The 19,168-nt window shown below is 40.9% G+C and overlaps 1 protein-coding gene across 36 annotated transcripts in view; it reads left to right on the plus strand.

Moving 5' to 3' along the window:
• The first annotated feature begins 757 nt into the window (after nucleotides 1-757).
• The window catches only part of CLASP2 (cytoplasmic linker associated protein 2), a 143,110-nt gene continuing 124,699 nt past the window's right edge, over nucleotides 758-19,168 (plus strand). For all 36 annotated transcript variants that reach the window (XM_030265220.4, XM_032746787.3, XM_072925882.1 and 33 more), the window contains exons 1-2: nucleotides 758-1,094; nucleotides 12,511-12,589. In XM_030265220.4, coding sequence (XP_030121080.1) covers nucleotides 900-1,094; nucleotides 12,511-12,589 — 274 coding nt within the window. In that variant the 5' untranslated portion in view covers nucleotides 758-899. The remainder of the gene's footprint in view (nucleotides 1,095-12,510; nucleotides 12,590-19,168) is intronic.

A 19,168-nucleotide genomic window follows, 5' to 3' on the forward strand; every position in this document is an offset into this window, starting at 1 on the left:
TCTGCCTGCCTGCCCTCCCCTCCATCCATCCATCCACCCGTCCGTCCGTCCCGCCGCAGCGCGGGGCGGGAGGCGGGCCCGCGCTCTCCCGGGGGAAGCGGGAGCCGCGGCGGGAGGCGGGGCCGCGCGGGCCACGCCCGGTGTGTCCGCCTGGCGCCGGCCGGGGCGGCAGCGGCGGGAGGCGCAACTTCCACGGGACGGAGGCGGTGCTGCCGCCGCAGAGCCCGGCGGGGGAAGGCGCGGCGGAGCGTGGGCGGCTCTCTGGGGGACTGGCCCGGCCCGGCTCGGCTCGGCTCGAGGTGGAGGGGAGCGGGCGGCGCTGAGACCCGCCGGGACCAAAGTTTGGGAGCCGCCCCGCGGGCGAGCAGGAGAGGCCGGAGGCCGCGGCGTCAGGAGCATGAGAAGTCCGCCGCGGCCTCGCCGGTGCCCGTGAGAGGCGGCCCGCAGATCTCCCCTCGGGCGGGAGAAGGCAAAGCGAGCGGGGGCGGCAGCACCTCCCCGGGGGACCCCCGAGCCCGTGGCGCTGCGAGCTCCTCCAGCCGCAGCGCCTGTTCCCGAGCTCTATTTTCCGTTCCCCGGCGGGGGAAGAGGAGGGGCGGCGGCGGGAGCCCTGTTGGGATCCCTCGGGACGGCGCGGAGGCGGCTGGAAAGCCTTGAGCAGGAGTGAGCGGCTCCCGCCGAGCCCTGCGCAGCGCCGCGTCCCCTTCCCGGCGGGGGCTTCCCCCTGCGGGGGTGCGAGTGCGCATGGGGGCGGCGGGCGCGGAGCCGGGAGCGCCGGGAGCGGCTCCATGAGGACGGCAGGCCTGTCCGCGCCCCCGCCGCCCGCCCTGCCCTGCCCGCGCTTCCGACCCTGAGGCCCTCGGCTCGCCTACGAAAAAACTTTTCCGCAGCGTCCGAAGATGGAGCCTGCCGGCATGGATTATTTCTGCGAGCAGGTACAGCAGAAGGACGTGGGCCGCAGGATGCAGGTCGGCCAAGAGCTGCTGGAGTACCTGGGCGACCCGGCGAGGTCCCCCGATCTGGAGCAGGACCAGCAGCGCCTTGACAAAGTGATCGACGAATTAACAGCGTGGGTGAACTCCAGTAATTTTAAGGTAAGGCTGCTCGGCGGGGCTCGGTACGGGAAGACCATGATTCATCATTGTAGGGAGGTAGAGAGCCCCAGGTTACTTTTTTAATCAGGTAAGAGCAGAAGTAAAACTACATTTGTGCCAGTTTTATACCTCCCCGCACAAAGGGAAATTCCAAAATTTTGGAAGAGTGGTTAATGTTTTATTAGTTATACCCGTCCGTCTTTAAAGAAGCAGTAATAAGGGGTTTCGGTTTTGCCTTTGTCGTTGGCTAGGTGGTGTTTTGGTTTGGTTTTGGTTTAGATTTGAGGGCATAATGTTAACGCCCCTCACCCATCCCCCCGCAACTATATGACACACTCGGATTGTGTTTCTTACTCAGAAACGAGATAGCTGATGATTATTTTTCTTATTTTTTTTCTGGCTACCTCTTCCATTCCGTGGTCTCTTTACTTGGGTGTAGTGTTTCATGGGGTTGCCATCGTTTTCTGCAGGCCCTAAAGAGTGCTGCTCCGCCGGGTTTGTATCACGCTGTGTGTATTTTAGACGATTTAAGGAATAATTGGCTTCTTGGGGTTCCCACTATAAGTTTAAAGTTGTTTATACCGTCTTTAGGTGACTTTCCCTACCTGGGAAGTTACACAGTATCCTCACGGCGGCCCGATGATGACTCACGTTTCGCTTTTTCCTGTGTGCGTGTGTCTTTTAGATGCAGCCACGGGAAAAGAGCGATCACTCCCTCCCACAGCGTTAACACTTGCGAGTTGTTCTGACGTCGGTCAGCCGATAAGGCGATTGACAGAGCAGTTTTAATGCCAAGGACAATCGTGTTCGCATTGGCGATTTTTAAAATTTTATTTATTTATTTTGCATTTTTCCCCTCCCCGCGGTGCGCGGTGTGCGCAGCGCGGCAGGTGCGCGCTGCCGCCGCCGGGAGGCGCTGCCGGGCCGCGCTGCGCGCCCGGGGCCTCCGGCCCGGCGAGCTCCGCCCTGCGCTCCTAACGTGATCGGCTCGCACTTTGGACCTTTAAACTCGCTGCAGGGAGCTTGTTCTCGCTTCTTTTCCTATTTTTTTAGACACAGGAGGAGGGCGCAGAGTAACCTCCAAGGTTATATATAGATATATTTTTTTCCCGCCCTCCATTGACTCTAATCCGCCAGCGTTTGCATGTAGCAACTTCTGACTTTGAGGTCTGAAAATTATAAAGGCTTAACTCCATTTGCGCATATGATTTATTTATTTTGGAAGCATGTTTGTCAGTAAAGGTCGCGTTAGCTTGAGGAAGTAGCGTGTGCTGGACAAATATGATTTATTTGCCTTTAAATTCATCATCTGAGGGCAACTGTTGATAAAATTGATTACTGCAAACCTAGACCTTTTTCATTAAGAGGGTTAGCTACTTACTTAACAGGGTAATATAAAAGTTTCTTCCTGCACTTGTAAAATAACAGAATTAGGCATTAAGACTGGAAATTCAACTTTCAATATGTGTTTTTATAGTGCAAGACATTTTGCTTTTGATGTAAGGTGACGGAACTCCTGAGCTCTTTGAACTGTAGGATGAATGAGAAGTATGCAGTGCTCCACAAGCATCAGTTACAAAAGTGAGATTCCCCTAGTCCAGCCTCCCTGCTAAAGCAAGTTCATCTAGAGCAGGTTGCACAGAATCACATCTGGGTGGGTTTTGAGTATCTCCACAGGGGACTCCACAACCTCTCTGGGCAGCTTGTTCAAGTCCTCTGTCACCCACAAATTAAAGGAAAATTTTCCCTCGTATTCAAACGGTACTTTTGTGTTTCAGTTTGAGTCTGTTTCCCTTATTACATGGCTAGGTACCACTGAAGAGAGTCATGCAGAATAAGAGTATTACAAATTCTATGAATGTTTAAGATAGCTTGCAAAATCATTATTTTTACATCTTGTCTTATGTCCACTTACTGGTGGCTCTTTATTGTGTTTCAAAGCACATGACATATGTTACAGCATGGTGTCAGTCAGAGGTTTGATCCCTGTAGGGCCCATCACTTCAGAGCTGGGCTTGGTGATTCTTGTGAGTCCCTTCCAGCTCGTAAGATTCTGTGATTATATTAATGGCAACAGCAGAAGATCTTGGGTGTTTTGCTCACAATCAGTACCAGTGTTTCTGGCTGTGGTATTGACTGCCAGCATGTGCTGCTTCAAAATGAAGATTAATCTAGCAAAATGGCGTATGTTTTACATGGGTATTTTGTCTCATGCCAGCATAGATGTTACACAAATGTTGCATTGTGTTTTGTTATTACACTCACTCCCTGAACAATAGAAAGTAATGAATGCCACAGACTTACGTGTTGTCTTCTCAAAAAAAAACCTAGTGATTTTTGATTGCTGTATTATTTAACATGTTGTTGGTCACCCTTTACTGAGAAATGGATACACAGGGCACTTAAACAATTCTGCTTATCATCTTTCTTTCATATCTTGCTAAAGGTCTTGGAGGTCTCCAGATCCTAAAGTAATGAATCCCTCCCAGCTGACATGACTGGTGATATCGCAAGCAGTGATAATGGCTGGAGACTCAGAACTGCTGAGCTAGATGAATTGGAGATACAAGTGGGGAATGCTGGAGGAAGTTTTGAGGGAGAGCATTATTTCTGCTCGTGGTGATGAGTGTGGATAATGAGGGGATAACTAATGTGACTTGCCCTGAACGTGCCATATTTTTTATTCCCACTGAAAGCTCAGTTCTTGCATGCAGTGCACTTTGCTGACTATACTGAAAGAGGAGATGCATGATCTGAGAACTCTGGTTTCAACTCTTAAGCTGTGCCTGTGAAGAGAAAACTTTCTATGATAGGCCAACCTAGAAAGTTTTTTGGCTCATGTAACCAGAAGGGAAAGACTCTGGAGGAGTAATAGGAGGGTTGGCTTGGCAAGCTTGATAATGAGTGGGGGAAAAAGAGAATAAGGATTCAGTAAACAAGCCAGACTCAATGATCTTAAAAACTTTTTCTTAAACGATTCTATAATTATAAATATGGGCTAGTTATCAGCAAGGTTGAATTAACTCATCCCCAAAAGGTTTTGGCCACATAAAACTGACAGTGCTTTTGCTGTTCTGAAGTTTGCAATTCTTTATAGTTATTTAATAAACAACCTGGCAGTTCCAAACTGAGAGCAGATAGGAACATTTCTGAGCTCATCTAGCTCATTGAAGGGGAAAACACAATTACTAGCTTGAGTTACTGGTAAAACGAAAAAGTGGGACTAAGAATGCGTTGACTCATCTGCAGGTGGTTCAGGGTTGTAGTGAAAATTGGTTGCAGAACATTGGGAATGACCTAGAGAGAGATGAGTCAATGTTGAATTACGAGGACTTCATTTACAATGTGTATGCAGTGATGAATTGGCTTACAAAGACTCTCAAAAGCTTTGCAACGTCAGGGAGTACACGGAAGATGTGCATAATTTAAACTTTTATTTTGTATCTCACTAGAATGAATGAATTCCTCACTGAACTGAAAATTGTTTGCTTGGTGATCTGGTTTATTTTGTATTGATTTGGTATAATATCTCTCCTACAACGCAGAGATTTGGATTTTTGGGTGTATGTCAGTCCCTTTACCCCCCTCCCTCAACTGTTTTCCTGAGGCTGTGAGGAATAAGAGTAGGTAAGTTGAATGCAAAGTATTAAGAGTTGAGTGATAGAATTATTCTGCTGGTATTTGGTCTAAAACTGAAATATTTAGCAATCTCAGGAAAAGGGAACAATGCTATTTTTTCTGTTTGGACTCTCAGGTGAACTTCAAACAGTAAACTGAGTTACCCATTCTGAGGGTGGTACTACTGATAGATATTTGCTGGTGTTACTGGGTTAGCCTGGATCTTCATGTGTGTATACATGAGTTTTGTTTAACACATCTGTTAGTTCTCTCTCATGCTCAGTAGTCACTTGAAATAATTACAAGATTATCTAACTGTGCAGTCTGGTGACTCAAACTGTTCTATGTCTGACTCAAGTCATCTGGAAATCGGCTTTGAACTCCTGCTGAAGAGATGTGGGATGGGGAAATACTGCTTTTAATGTAGAGCTTTGCAAATCTACTTTTGGCTGTTAGTATGTTGTGGAGTCTTTTAAAAACACCAAAATTGAACAATTACCCTCACTAACATTATTTTTGAGCGATAAAGCCACCTTTTGGTTCGTTAAAGAAATCACACCTGATCAGAACTAACAAAAAACTACGATTCAAATGGTGGTAGTTTCTCCAGGTAATTTTATGTGAGAAGAGTAATCAGGAGTGTTTGTGACTGCGAGTCACTTTTGGGTTTCTTACCTTTGTGGTCAATATCTTAGCTTGTTTTATTCCTCAGCTGCAGTAGAATAGTAATTAATAATCATTAATTTTATGCCAGAGCAGCAGATTGCCATGGGAGGAAGAAAATCTGATTTCACTCTATCTCTTTCTGATAGTGTGGATAAACTGTTTCTTTTAGACAAATCCTTGGAATTCTCTTACTCTATGCATCTTGAAGAGTGAGATTTTTCTGAGGTTTGTTTGTCTCAATACCAAATGATACTAAAATACCAGTAATGTTGGGGTAGCATTTTTGTATTTCCTTGGTTTGGCAAGTATTTATTTTGGTTTGTCTTTAGTTCAACAAAAGGCCAGCAGGAGGAGCTTTCAATTTCCAGAAGGGAAGGGAAAATTTGAACTGTAATTTTGCAAATAGGTAAAGACAAGTGATTAGGGTGCTTGTCTGAAGTACTTGCAAAGAGATGGCAGCAGTTAAAACTTGGTTGACCACACGCATGTGTGCAAGGTGGAACCTATGATTTTAAATTATCTGAATAAAATGGAGATAGTGAGATCTGAAAAAAGAGAGTTCAAAGATAAAACATGTGGGGTTGGACATTTAATTACAAATGTATGAAGGCACAAATGCAGGATGTGGGGGTTGTGTGTAGCAGACCTTAGGAAAAAAATGTGTGAGTTGTTTAGGATCTGAAGTTGAACACAAGCCAACATATGCTACACAAAAGGCAAATGCCATAGTGAGTTGTAGGACTGTTAAGATGCAGGACAGAGAAATGGAATCAAAGAGGACCCAGCTAAACCTTTATTTTCAGTTACTTCGTAGATCCCAGTATTTCCTTAGTCTTTGTTAGCAAATACTGGTAATTTAAATGTCTTTGTTTAAGAAGAAATGTTTTACTTTGAGCTCTTTGCTGAATTCCATTCCTTTTTTCTTCAAGTTTTGTTTAATCTTGGCTGTGTGGGAGCTACTTTCTTTTTTCTATGTAATGAGAACATGGTTTGACCTGTCCATGTATGAATCCAATTTTAATTTTCAAACTCAATGATTTGATTCCTTCTTGAGTAGTAATTACTATTTTTTAATGTAATACTTATGTACTCTTCATGATACTTTAAGTGTAATGGAATATTAGCCAAGTAATCAAGCAGATCTCCTGAAGACAAGGGGCACTTCCAAGAAGTTTTAATTATTTTAGTTAAAACTAATTTTGTCTGGTCTTTCGTTGGGAATGGGGAATATATAGCCACAAAGTCTCAGGCATCTCCTCCAGAGGTGGAATTGACAGTTCTCAGTTGTTTTGCAGCTCCAGGTTGTGCTATCCAGCCTAACTGTACTCACTGTTGAAACAGCAGCTCTGCTGCTCATGGGGCCAGGTGTTCTGTTCTAGCTGTTGTTCTTGAGGCAATATATGTTTTGTCAATGTTCAATTCATTTTCCAGTGTTTCAGCAAACTGATTTGACTCATGTTACAGGCAGTTTGAGTGCACGAGATTAAATATGTCTGCAGGTCAAGAGGGATAATGGGACCATGACTTTTAGCCTGCAGTTTGATTGACTTGGGTGTGGGTAGAGAGCCTTTCCAAGCTCTATGCAGTGTGTAAGAGGAGAGGTGCATCCTTCAGAGCAGAGCTGGCAGCAGTCAGTGTGTGTGAGCCGAGCGATTTTGGCTGCACTGCTGATCCAAGCAGTTTCTGTCCCTGGCTGAGGAGTGGTGCTGGTGCGTCATCCCCGCATTGCTCTGATGGCAATGCCTGTGAGGCTGCACAGCTAGCAGGCTCAGGGAGGAGACACGCCTCAGAAGATGCCTTCTCTTGTTTGTTTTTGGGCTGGTTCCCTAAAGTGGGCTGCTGTTCAGCTGCATCAATTCTTCTCTTCCCACAGCGGAGGAGCTGGTGCAGAGGTGGGAGTAAGTAGCAGAGAATGGAGGCCACTGTATGTTTGATACAATTTAAATAAGAGGAAATGGGGAAGGAAATAAGAGACTTTGGGCACAAATTCTTTTGAAAGAACTGAGTCCTAAAGTTAAGTGCTTCTTTGTTTTGCACCATCAATGTGCATAAAAAGGCTTTCAATTGCAAGTTTCTTTGGGGAAAAAAAGTTCATGTTTTTAAATTAACTATTTATTCAAAAGAGAAATACCATACATCTCATTGTCTTCCCACTGAACCTTACTTTTAAAGAGACTCTGTTTGGAAACTTTATCCAGTGCATCACATAAAGTTTTAGCTAGACAATCTCAAAAAAAAAAAAAAAAAAAAAAGCTTACAATGTCAAGTGTTGCTGCATCATATATGTTTGGGTTTTGCTCACAGTTCTCGGAACAATATTTATGAAAAATTTCTTGCAATAGATAAGGGAAGAATATTTAATGCTCATGTCAAGTAAACTGGAGATGCTCCTGTAATGGATGAAGCTGGAGGCAGTACGCAAATTTTAGAATACTGTATTGTCCACATAATACAAAATAGTTTGGAGATCACACTTGCAGTCTGAATTCAGTTTGAAGATGATGAGAGATTTTGAAATATCAGAAGGTTCTAAACTCTTTTTTTCCAGTGATCAGTTTGAGTGAACATCAGTGTGTTCTTCAGAATTGGCTAAATGTTTCTTAATTAATGTGGACAGACAAGATAGGAAGCTAAAGTTCCCAACTTGAGGAAAGGGCATTAAAGCATATTTCCTTTTTTTTTTTTTTTTTTTTAAATAACCTCTAAAATTTTTGCTTGCTTTTTATGGCTGCGGTGCAGGAGAGCTCAACAGGGACATCCCAGAATTGTGCCTGTTGGGAGGTCCCCTGAAGAAACCAAGCCTTTCAGTGCAGAAATACCCTTGTCACTCTCTAGATAAATGCGGGTGATTCAGTCAGCAATCCTCTGGTAGTGTGGTTGCTTGCACTGTGTCACTGAAATAATCTGTGGTTGGCCATCACAGGAGAACTGTGAAGGGAAGGTTATCATAAGTTTGATAGTCTATACCCCTTTTGAGACAATGAGGTTGTAAGCTGATAAGTACTTTTAACAATAGCAAAGATGGGATACTTAGGAGAATCTTACCTTGTAGCCTAAAGTATAGTTGCAAAATATCATTTTGAAGGTAGTAGCCTTGTGTTTTTAGGTAGAGGGGGCTCTGCATTTGTTAGTGCACTTGGACCCTACTTGTTGAGCTTGAAGACTTTGTTAGATACCAACAGCTCTGCTCTCTCCTTACAATGTGATGTGGTATGTGTTTAAAAAAAATCATACTCTTGGAATTGGAAGTGTGTCAGTAGGTGCTTTTGAAGGTGAAAGAAGCAAGAGAATGGAAATAATGCTTTCTTGTCAGCTAAATTATCTACAGTATAGATGATGTGTGTGGTAGCTTCAGCAGCTGGGACTGCAGTTTTGGCTTCTGTCAGCAGAGGCAGCTGTCCAGCTGCTGCTGAGTCGCAGGGAGAATGGAGTCTAAAGATGTCACTGTTGGGACTGAAGAACCACACAGGTTGAAGAAATTACCCAGAAAAATGGAAGTGTCCCTCTGCTCATGGGGCCAGGGGCATGCTTAAGTATCTGCAGACTTTTGTGTTAAGGGAGGGAATGGAGTATGGGTAGATCTCTGCAGAATGGGGGAAGTGGATAGAATTGGAGTGGGAAACAGTAAAGGGAGCAAGACGTGTGAAACAGGGGAGCAGAAGTGTGTCCTGAAAGATGAGTAGAGAGAACTAAGAATATGAAACTTGAAGAAGTACAGGATACTGCATGAATATAAATATTTTTTTCACATTGAGCTGCTTGCAAGGCTCTTGATCTTGAGAGTATGAGAATTAAGAAAGTGTACCTCGTGTCTTGGCTGACAATACTTTAAAAAAAACATCCCATGAAGTTTTGCATATATCTTGTTCCAACAGTGCAGCACTGGAACAATACTTGCTCTTGCAGGGCGTAGTTGTTTGGCATGCTGTGTCCTGTTTGTCAGTAATTGTTAGTGATACCACAGCTGTCCCCATGGTGACAGGAAGTCCAATGCCTTAACTTCATTCTGTGCAATTCCAGACAGGGACCTCCATAATTCCCCCATTAGATTCTCATGACTAGTTCACAGATCCTGTTCTGCAGAATCCATATTTCCATGTACAGTTCAGAGATCCTATGACCAAATACAAGGGCATTTGTATTAAGGTCATTTGGCAAGTTACACAAGTAGAGATGTTTTCCTGGTAGTGTCCTGCCCCTAGCTGTCCCCCACAGGGATGGGCAATTACAGAATCACAGTGCAAATAACAGTAAGCATGCATGGTTATCCAGGTATGGTTTGAAGAACAGTATTTCTTTTTCTAGCAGAAAACTTAGGTGCCTGGAAGTTGTCCGCAGAAGGGCAGGAAAAGTGCTGGAAAGTGTGTGCAGAAGGGCTGGAAAAGGAACAAGCTTGCAGAGCAAGAATAGGCTCAATTACTAATCACTGGTTCTATTAATAATCGTTTTTTGGTTAGAACATCTTGATTTCACTCAACAGTCTGGTCTTTTTTTATCCAGAACAGATAAAATATTTCTCAGTTGGTTTGGCAACTTTGTTGTGATCTGAGAAGTCAAGGATGGGCTTAATATTGGCTTGTTAAAGAATAGCAAATAACCAAACTTCAGTTCAAATGAGCCTAAATTTCTTTTTCCCTATGAACTTTAAAAGCACTGTTTAAATGCTTCAAACAATGGTGAGCTGATGAATCAGTCTCAACATACAAAGGCTCTTTCTAGACAGCAAGCAAAAGGCTTAATGAATGCAGAGTAAGAAACAAATCCATTGATTTTAATCCCAGAAGGCATTCATCCTTCATTGGAGCTGTTGGGGAAAGAGCAGTGATGCTGGTGAAAGGTTTTTCTGTTGATAGTGGAGGGCCTGTGTTGGTAAATGGTCCCACACAGTGCCTCAAAGCTTGGAACATCTTTGTCACAGGTCTTCTGCAGAACCTCTTAAGTTCTGCCTCAACCTAATTTTTTTTTTTTTTTTTTAATGCTGTTTATGTGAGGCCGTATAAATTAAGGACTGTTTCCAAAGGGCGGCTTGAATACTGCACAGATTATACCCACCAGGAGATGATGAAGCTCAGAGCACTGTGTATCAGAAAAGAGAAATACTCAAACTGATTTATAAAACCAGCAGGTGGTAGTTCACTTGCTATCATCTGTAGGTCTGTGGTTCAGCTGGCTTGTTTTGTGATGTGGAATGAAAGCAAATTTTGTACCTAGAGCAGTTTCCCATTACTTCAGCTTGTGGCTGAACATTCTAACTCTCCAGTCATTGTGACTTTTCATACCTGTTACCTTTTCAAAGCTGCAGACCACAGAGAACTTCCCATGAGGTAAAGCTCATGCATGTGTGCTTCACTTTCTGAGTTGCTGTTCTTCACGAAGGTAGAAGTCTTCAAGACAGATTTTGAATAGATAATGAAATGTGTGGAGAAGAGAGAGACTTTTTAAAATGTATTTGCAGATGAAAAGGCTCCTGTTTGTGCAAAACACTTGCATGGAAAGGTACTTTAAAATTGCCGGTGCAAGTCTCAGGTGAGGTTTGTAGTCAGGAAACAGAAGCATAGGAAAACGGTGGATCCAGATATTTCTTTCAGACACTGGTTTTTAGATGGAGGTTTTGACTATGGTTTCATATTGCTTGATAAGCTGGAAAATAACATTAAAGGAAAATCCTGTGGAAAGCCTTGACATTACCGTAAAAACTAATTTTTTTTTTTTTTTCTGTCCAAGTAAGTTTCTAGTTATAGTATTCTGTTTCCCTAATCTGTAGCTAGAGTTACTTGCTGGCAATATATTAATTTAAGCCAGTGATTTCATCCACTAATATATGCTATCCTGTTTTTTACTATGTAATAGAATTGTGTCCAAGTAAGTTGTCCTAACTGTGAACTAAGTTTTAGATCTCCTTTTGAAAAGAACATCTGTTGTACTAATACAGAATTTATTAAAACCAGCTTAATTGTGCAGTTGCTTCTAATCCTAGATTTTTTGGGGACCTTATTTTTCTTCCGGCCTTCTGCCTAGTGTGGACAATTGTGACAGGGATCTTAAGGAAGCAGAGGGATCCAAAAAATTCAGATCCAGATGCTATGAGAATAAACAGCTAATAAAGGAGAGGAATTCTAGTAATGAGTTCATTGGGAAAAACGTTCAGTGCATGTCTTCCTAAGCTGTAAGTAACACCCAAGCTTGAGGAGGTTGTTCTTTTGACGAAAGGTTATTCCATTTGCACCTTCATGGGCAGCAGCAAATTGAGGTAACTATAAGTTGTGAAAATGCAGGTTCTGGTGTTCCTTATGAGCTATTGTAGGAAATACAGAAGGAAGTCTTGCAACAAATATGCAGAATAGTAAGCAGCAAAGTGTCCTGACTTCTTAAAATAATTTAGTCAAACTGGAATTCTGTGGGTTTGTTTCTATATTGAGTATTGTTGTCTCATCTGGTTTCTGTGCATGGATGGGAAATTCCTCAAAACCCCAGTAGTATTTTGCATTTCTTTTTTTTTTTCTTTTTTTTCTGTTTTGGTTTAGTTTTTGTTCAGGTTTTTTTGCTGTTGTTGTGGGTTGAGTTGGTTTTTATTTTGGTTTAGTTTTTCTTGTTGTTTTTGTTTGGTTTGAGGGAGATTCTTTATGATTTTTGATGAGCAAATGGAAAATTAAGCTTCCCTAGCTTAACAAGCAAGTGGAAAAATGGTCTAATCTGGACTACTAGGGAAAGCAGAATTAGCTTCTCAGTTATTTTTTGGGGGGAGTAGGGAAAATGATGTAATGACCTTAGTGGATGAGCTAAGTGGCCAGAAGTAAGCTCTTGAAGAAGCTCTTAGCATCTGGGAAACCTTTAAGCCATGTCTTTGTTTGGGTTTTGTAATTGAAAATATGAAAACAGTGGATTTCTAATGTTTATTTTCTTGTGTTTTAAGACAAGAATTGAAAAATCAGAATTGCTCTGGTGTATGTAAATAAACTTGATCCATTTCAAACATATTCTGATAACTTTGTCTTGATAGGAACATTAAAGGAATTATTACTCTTCAGCTGAAACTTTAAGATAGCTTTTCTATGTCTAAATTATTTGCAGTATATTCTAAAAAATTCCTCATTGATCTGGTTTATAATATCTAATGCTTTTGTTTCAACAGGTAGCACTACTGGGATTAGATGTTTTAGGTGCCTTTGTTGACAGACTATCAGGGCGCTTTAAACCCTATATAGGAACTGGTAAGTGAAATACAACTTTTTTTTATTAAGACCAAACAGTAAAAGACGCTTCCCCCCACCCCCCCCTTAGCAGCTGAAGTGGAATATGTTGAAAACTTCTTGAGCTAATTATAATGTACTGACAGCATTTTACTGGTGTTGGAAAATTGAAATAATTGTATAGTAGCATGTCAGTTTTCATTTGTCACTGATTTCTTAGGTAGTGGTTGGGATTTTTTGCAAAGGTTCCAGGAGTGCCTTTCCAGTAATTAGTTCCATGCTATATGATTGCTTACCACTCCCTGAGACAGTCATCAAAATTTATATTGAAACACAAGTATTATCTTTAACTTCTGTTAAAGATGGAAGGTTTTATTTGCAGGTCACTTTGTAATCAGAGCTTTATGTCTGCTGAGGCCTGTAGTGTCAGAGGATTATGTAATCCACCTCCTGTGAGCTAACTTGACTGTAGCTTTTAGTAGTCTAAAGTTTTTATGGGATAAAAAAAAGTACTGACTGTTATTCCTGTGTGAAATGTTTACTCAAATGAATTTCAGATTAATGGATCTACATGTGCTGGTGTATGAGACCTTTTTTCTGGGAGGTACAAGCAAACTACACTAATCTACTAATTTTGCTGCTGGCTCTGAAAAGCGATAGTGATATTAGGACATTAACGTTGGTTTTGTAGCACTGGCTGTTTTTGACAGAAGTTTCTAGTAAATGTCCTTTTTCAAAATTTGCATAAGTTACATCATGTTCCCTGATCCCCAGCTATCTCAGATTGTCTGTCAAAATTTCAACCTTCCTCTTCTTTACATGTCTAGTTTTATAATTAAGAACTTTGAAAAAAAACTTCAAAGTTCAGGAATAAAAAATATAATTTACGACAGCTGCTAACTAAATCAATTGAAAGCATATTTTAATATTCTATGGCACTACTGCAGTAGAGTGCTACAGAATTTAAATCTGTTTTGTTGTGGAGAGCTTTTCTTTGGCTGGTTAATTTGTATTGGAGCAGTGCAAGGGAACTGGAGGCGTATTGTGCTATGTGCAGTATTGATTTTTGAATAGTCTCCATTTGTAGCTACAAACACTGTTTTGCTCAAGAGTTTGGCTAAATTTTGATTTTTATTTTAGATTCTGTAAAACCTAAAATTACAGTAAAATTATTAAAGGAAGGTTGGGAAGCTTATTCCATTTGTCTCTGTTTTCTTAAGTATGAACTACCTGAGAATAGTGTGAAAATCCTCTTGTTGGTTTGGGCTTTTCGTGTCACAGTAGTTGAGTAGTTAGAGATTATGCACAAATGGAAGATTTAAATTTCAGTAGTATTTAAAACAGTAGAGAGACAGTACTGGCACTGGGTGACCATCAAACACACGTAACATCTGAAGCTGTATATTCTCAAAGTATTTTTAAGTTAAGTAGTAGGACCTTCAGCTGAAATTGGTCCTCAGAACATCTCTAGAATCAAGACTTCTAGAATATGCAAGTTACTGTTGTTCATGATCAACTTCTCTATAAACAAACCTAACAGTTGCTGAAATCTTGGTCTCAGTAAAGGCAGAAAACAATGGTTTCGGTTACTTTTAAAAAGAATGATATGAATTCTCCTCAGTTGGTAGCTCTCTTTCCAAGTTTCATAACAAGATTGGAATATTACTCAGTTTTTGTCAGTGAAGCAGTAATATAAAAACATTATTGTAAGTGTCTGGGTTTTGTGTAGTCCAGGGCTTATGAGAGTAAGCGTCCTTCAAGAAATCATAAAGAACCTGGAGTTTCCTAAATCATGTTCTGTTGACTCTGCAGATTTGTATTCCAATGCAATCGGACTCCAGTAATCAGACCAAAGACTTGCATTTGACAGTGATTTGTTTGCAGATCCCTGAGAAGAAAGTAAAGACAGGAGAAACAAGCAGTGATAACTCCTTCATCCATAGAAGTTGTCAGCAGTCTTGCAGATTAGGGCCAGCTGAGGCACATGGTATCTTCAGTGTCTGCCCTGTCACTTTGTTTTCCTACAGCTTTATCTGTTTAGTTTCTGACCCACATAGATCTTTGGCTTTTACAGTGTTCTGTAGAAGTACTTAAGTATGCAAAACTCATTTGGACTGATTGCCTGAAAATCTTGGCACTTGCTAGATCTTGTGTTAGAAAGGTGAGCCAACATGTCTTACCTTCCTGACTGCCAGTTTCTACTTAGGGATCTCTTCCATGCCTGTGCTCTGCTATCCCTCCCTCTGCCCCAGCTCAGAGACACAATGGAGCTGTTTCTTGTATACAGCTGTTTGCCCTTTCAGTGGCTTTCTGTTGTGATGCATTTGAGTTGAGGAAGCCGTATCTGTCACACCATACCAGAGAGGTGACATATGTTCATAATGGCCTAATTGTGTTTGTTTTTATTTATTGTCTGTTACTTTTGTAATTATTGATTATAGATTTCTTTGTTGCCTAGCTGATCCCTGAAAATTGACCTAAAACATACATGAGACTAACCACTACAACAACCTGTTTCCTGTGCAGTGATGGTGGATTTGGGACCCACTCTCAAGGGCAGTGTCTTTGCTCCTTGCCTTTATCATTAGGGCAATGAAGGGCAATCCCTGTCTTGAAAGCTGTCAGAAAGTCCAAATATACTCTGTTAGTTGAGTTACCTTCTGCACAACTGTTTGCAGAGAGCTTTTACAGGCTTGTGAGGTACCACTTCCTTTTTATATTTGATTTCCCAGACACTTCTCCAGCCTGTAGCCCTACATGGGATGCTTGTGACCCAAATGCAGCACCCGGTATTTGGCCTTGTTGAACCTCATACAATCTGTATCCCTAGTTATGTATTTGACAAGAACCAAGTATTCTATGCAAATTGTCATTTTAGGGTTTTTTTATTTGGTTGGGGTTTTTTTGTGTGGTTTTTTTGGTGTTTTTTGTTTGTTTGTTTGTTGGGGTTTTTTTGTAGCTTGGTTATGTCCACTTAAGTGATTCTTTGATCCGAATATTGTTAATGAGGTATATAATTGTGTATTGGAGATGTGCAGTGGTTTAGGTGATATGAGGAGAAAACAAAAATAATGGAATCAAGCTTGAGAAAGTTGGGAAATTTGTAAGCAGAATAGTTCAGCTAAGTAACAAGTTCTTCAGGCCCCACAGACCATTGTAATAGTAATTTATATGGTAGGCTTTTACTTTCTCTATTTTGGTCAAATAAATGCAAGTGTATTATTTTTTGGAGGCAAACATCACAGAATTTTTGAAGGGAATTCAGTTATTACTTTGAAATATTCAAACTATAGTTAACTTCTCATTTATTGCACTAAGTTATTGTAGGTACTTTCATTCTCAAAAAAAAAAAAAAAGAGATTGCACCATGACTATAGCAAAGGAGGATAGATGGGATAGATGTAAAATACCTACCTGCTTTGTTCTCTGCCTTTTTTAAAATATAGTGCATCCTTTTTTCTAGGTGAAGTTTCATTTTTACAGCTGTTTTCACTTATAACATACCTGCAAACTTAAATGGATTTTTCTTTTAATGAAGAATGTTACATTTTGGTGACCCTGAGATGTTTTTATTTGTGATTCAGATCTCAGTAAATGATGGAAGTATAATAATATATTATCCAACTGCAATATGGGAAAACATATTCCACCTTTTACATCCCATTCCCATTTAATTTCCTGTTCTGTTTTGATGGGGTAGATTTCTGAAGTGCAGAGAACAGCTAATGTCACTGAATATCCACCCCCTTAAGCATTACAGGCTTCTGCTATGAAGTGAAAAACATGAATGCTTTACTATTACTTCAGTCTTTTCAACCTACATATATGCCGTAAATTACATTTGGGCAAAATCAATACAATAGTTGTAGGGCAGATATTTTCTAGTATTTCATAGAGCATGTTAGTGATCTTTGTATTGAAGTATAATGCCTGATAAGAGACTTAATTCAGTTTCCTAGGCAACCATCTAACATTGCACTGAATTTCTTATAAGGTGTTATCCTTTTATGATTAACCACATTGAGTGTGCTCTGCAGCTGGCACCAGTGTTCTGGGAGTCTAGACACAAATTTGGAATCTTTCTTTTAGTACTTCTGCTTAAGATCCTTGAAAATACTTTGGAAGCAATAAATACCAGGGTATGTGTTCTTTCATAAGACTGTGTGTCTGTATTCTGGGAAAACTAAAACAGTGTTTGAGTGTTACATCTTTCGGTATTTAAAACTACTGCTTGTTCTGTGATTAATAGAGATGTTACATAAGAGTGCATAATTACTGTATCACAGTCTCCTTTCCCAGGTGGTCACATTAATTATTAAAATAATCATATATATCTAAAATAAGAGACTGTTAGAATTATGGGCATGTGTCTGGATATTTCTGGGAAAAGTGTCTACTCATACTTTCAGTTCTAAAACAAGTGAATGACTTGGCCTTCTCCTTATTGCCAAAAGGAAAAGAAAGAATACAGTAAAGGTATACAGAATCTGTTTCTGTTTTACTGTGCAATATTATACCTTGACATATTTTTCTCCATACATCGAACTGTTCATTAGTCTGTTACAGAGCTATACTGACATTAGTTTTTACATACAACCATACAAAATGTTGTGAAATATTGTACTTACCTGAAAATTGAAGGAAATGTAATTGAAAGTTAAAATGATGAAACACAAATAGGTTATATTTGTATAAGTACCTGTATGTGTAAATCTCAATAAGGATACACATTTTACACACAAAAACTCCATATGTAAATGTTGATATGTTTAATATAGTTTCAAATTCATCTTATGAAAAGAAACCACTGGGCAAAAATAGTTTTGGAAGACAGTGTAGTGCCATATATTAACATATGAAACAAATTTGAAGTGTTTAATTTTTGTACCAAGTAGCTTTAAGAAGTGTTGGAAGAGCATTTAAATTAGTGTCCTCAGACTAATTTAAACACTCCATCAAATTTATTGTTATAATGAAGCCTGCAAGTGTGGCTGCTCATGTCCTGGATGGGTACACTCTTCAATGGCTTAAAAAGTGGCTGGATGGCTGAGCCCAGAAGTTGATGGTCAGTGGAGTTAAATTCAATTGGTGACTGGTGGCAAGTGGTACTCCCCAGGACTCCACACTGGGGCTGGTTCTGTTTAATATTTTTATCCATTATCTGGACAAGGGAATGGAAGGCATGCTCAGACAGTTTGAAGATCAGACCAAGTTGGGCAGGAGTGTTGATCTACAGGAAGGTAGGAAGGCTGTGCAGAGGGATCAGGACAGGCTGGAGCAGTGGGTTGAGGCCAATGGTATGAGGGTCAGCAAGGCCAAATGCCAGGTCCTGCACTTGGGTCACCACAACCCCAGGCAGAGCACCTGGGGGTGTTGGTTGACAGTGGCTGAACATGAGCCAGTGTGTGCCCAGGTGGCCTAGAAGGCCAGTGAAGTCCTGGCCTGTATCAGGGATAGTGTGACCAGCAGGACCAGGGCAGTGATTGTCCCCTTTACTTGGTACTGGTGAGGCCACACCTTGAATCCTGTGTCCAGTTTTGGGCCTCTCACTGCTAGAAGGACATTGAAGTGCTGGAGCATGTCCAGAGAAGGGCGACAGAGCTGGGGAAAGGTCTGGAGCACCCTGATGAGGAACAGCTGTGGTTTATGCAGCGTGGAGAAAAGGAGGCTCAGGGGTGACCTTATTGCTCTCTATAACTACCTGCAAGGAGGTTGTAACAAGGTGGAGGTCAGTCTCTTCACCCAAGAAACAAGTGATAGGACAAGAGGAAATAGCCTCAAGTTGTGCCAGGGGCTATTTATAGAGGATATTAGGAAAAATCTTGACGAGCACTGCTACTGGCTAGGGAAGAGGGTGAGTCACCATCCCTGGAGGTATTTGAATGTCTACTGTATATGTGATACAGAGGGATGTGGTTTAGCAGTGGTCTTGACAGGTTGGGTTAGTGGTTGGTCATTATGATCTTAAAAGAGTTTTTCTGACCTAAGTATTTTAAAGCAGTTGTAAGGGCTTGCAACACGCCTTAACTTTTTCAGTTAATTTGGATTGAAACAGTTGGTCCAAGAATTTGGAAATATTTGTTTGAGGAAATCAGCATTTAGTAAGTGACACCCACATTGTAAGTTTTTGCTTTTTCTCCTACTAAATTATTGAATTTTTGGGTGGAAAGTGCTCAAGTGTGCAGTTTATTCAAACTGTGACTCTCTAAGTGGTTTTAATGTGGTATGGAGAAATGCTTTGAAAATCCATGAAGACCAAGAACTGTATTAGCATGAGCTATCATGGATATATAACATGTAGAAACATGCTGTATCTTCAGGTGTTAGCACCTGAATTTTATTCTCATGTTTCATGTTCATTAATTCAATTAAAATACTGAGGCTGAGAATTCAAGATTAAAAATCCTTACAGAACAACTAAACATAAAACTTGGAATAATTAGGTTGGAAGGGACCTTCAAAATTATCTGGTCCATGTCTTTACTTAAAAAATGGCCAAGCTATTCTGTTAGAGAAAACTTGGAAACTAAATTAAATAACTCAAGACACCGAGTTGTTTGGATAAAGTAAAGCAGGCTTTTCTATTTATATCAAAGATGT

This window comes from Taeniopygia guttata, chromosome 2 (genome assembly GCF_048771995.1).
Source record: "Taeniopygia guttata chromosome 2, bTaeGut7.mat, whole genome shotgun sequence".
In the NCBI taxonomy this organism is placed as follows: Eukaryota; Metazoa; Chordata; class Aves; order Passeriformes; family Estrildidae; genus Taeniopygia; species Taeniopygia guttata.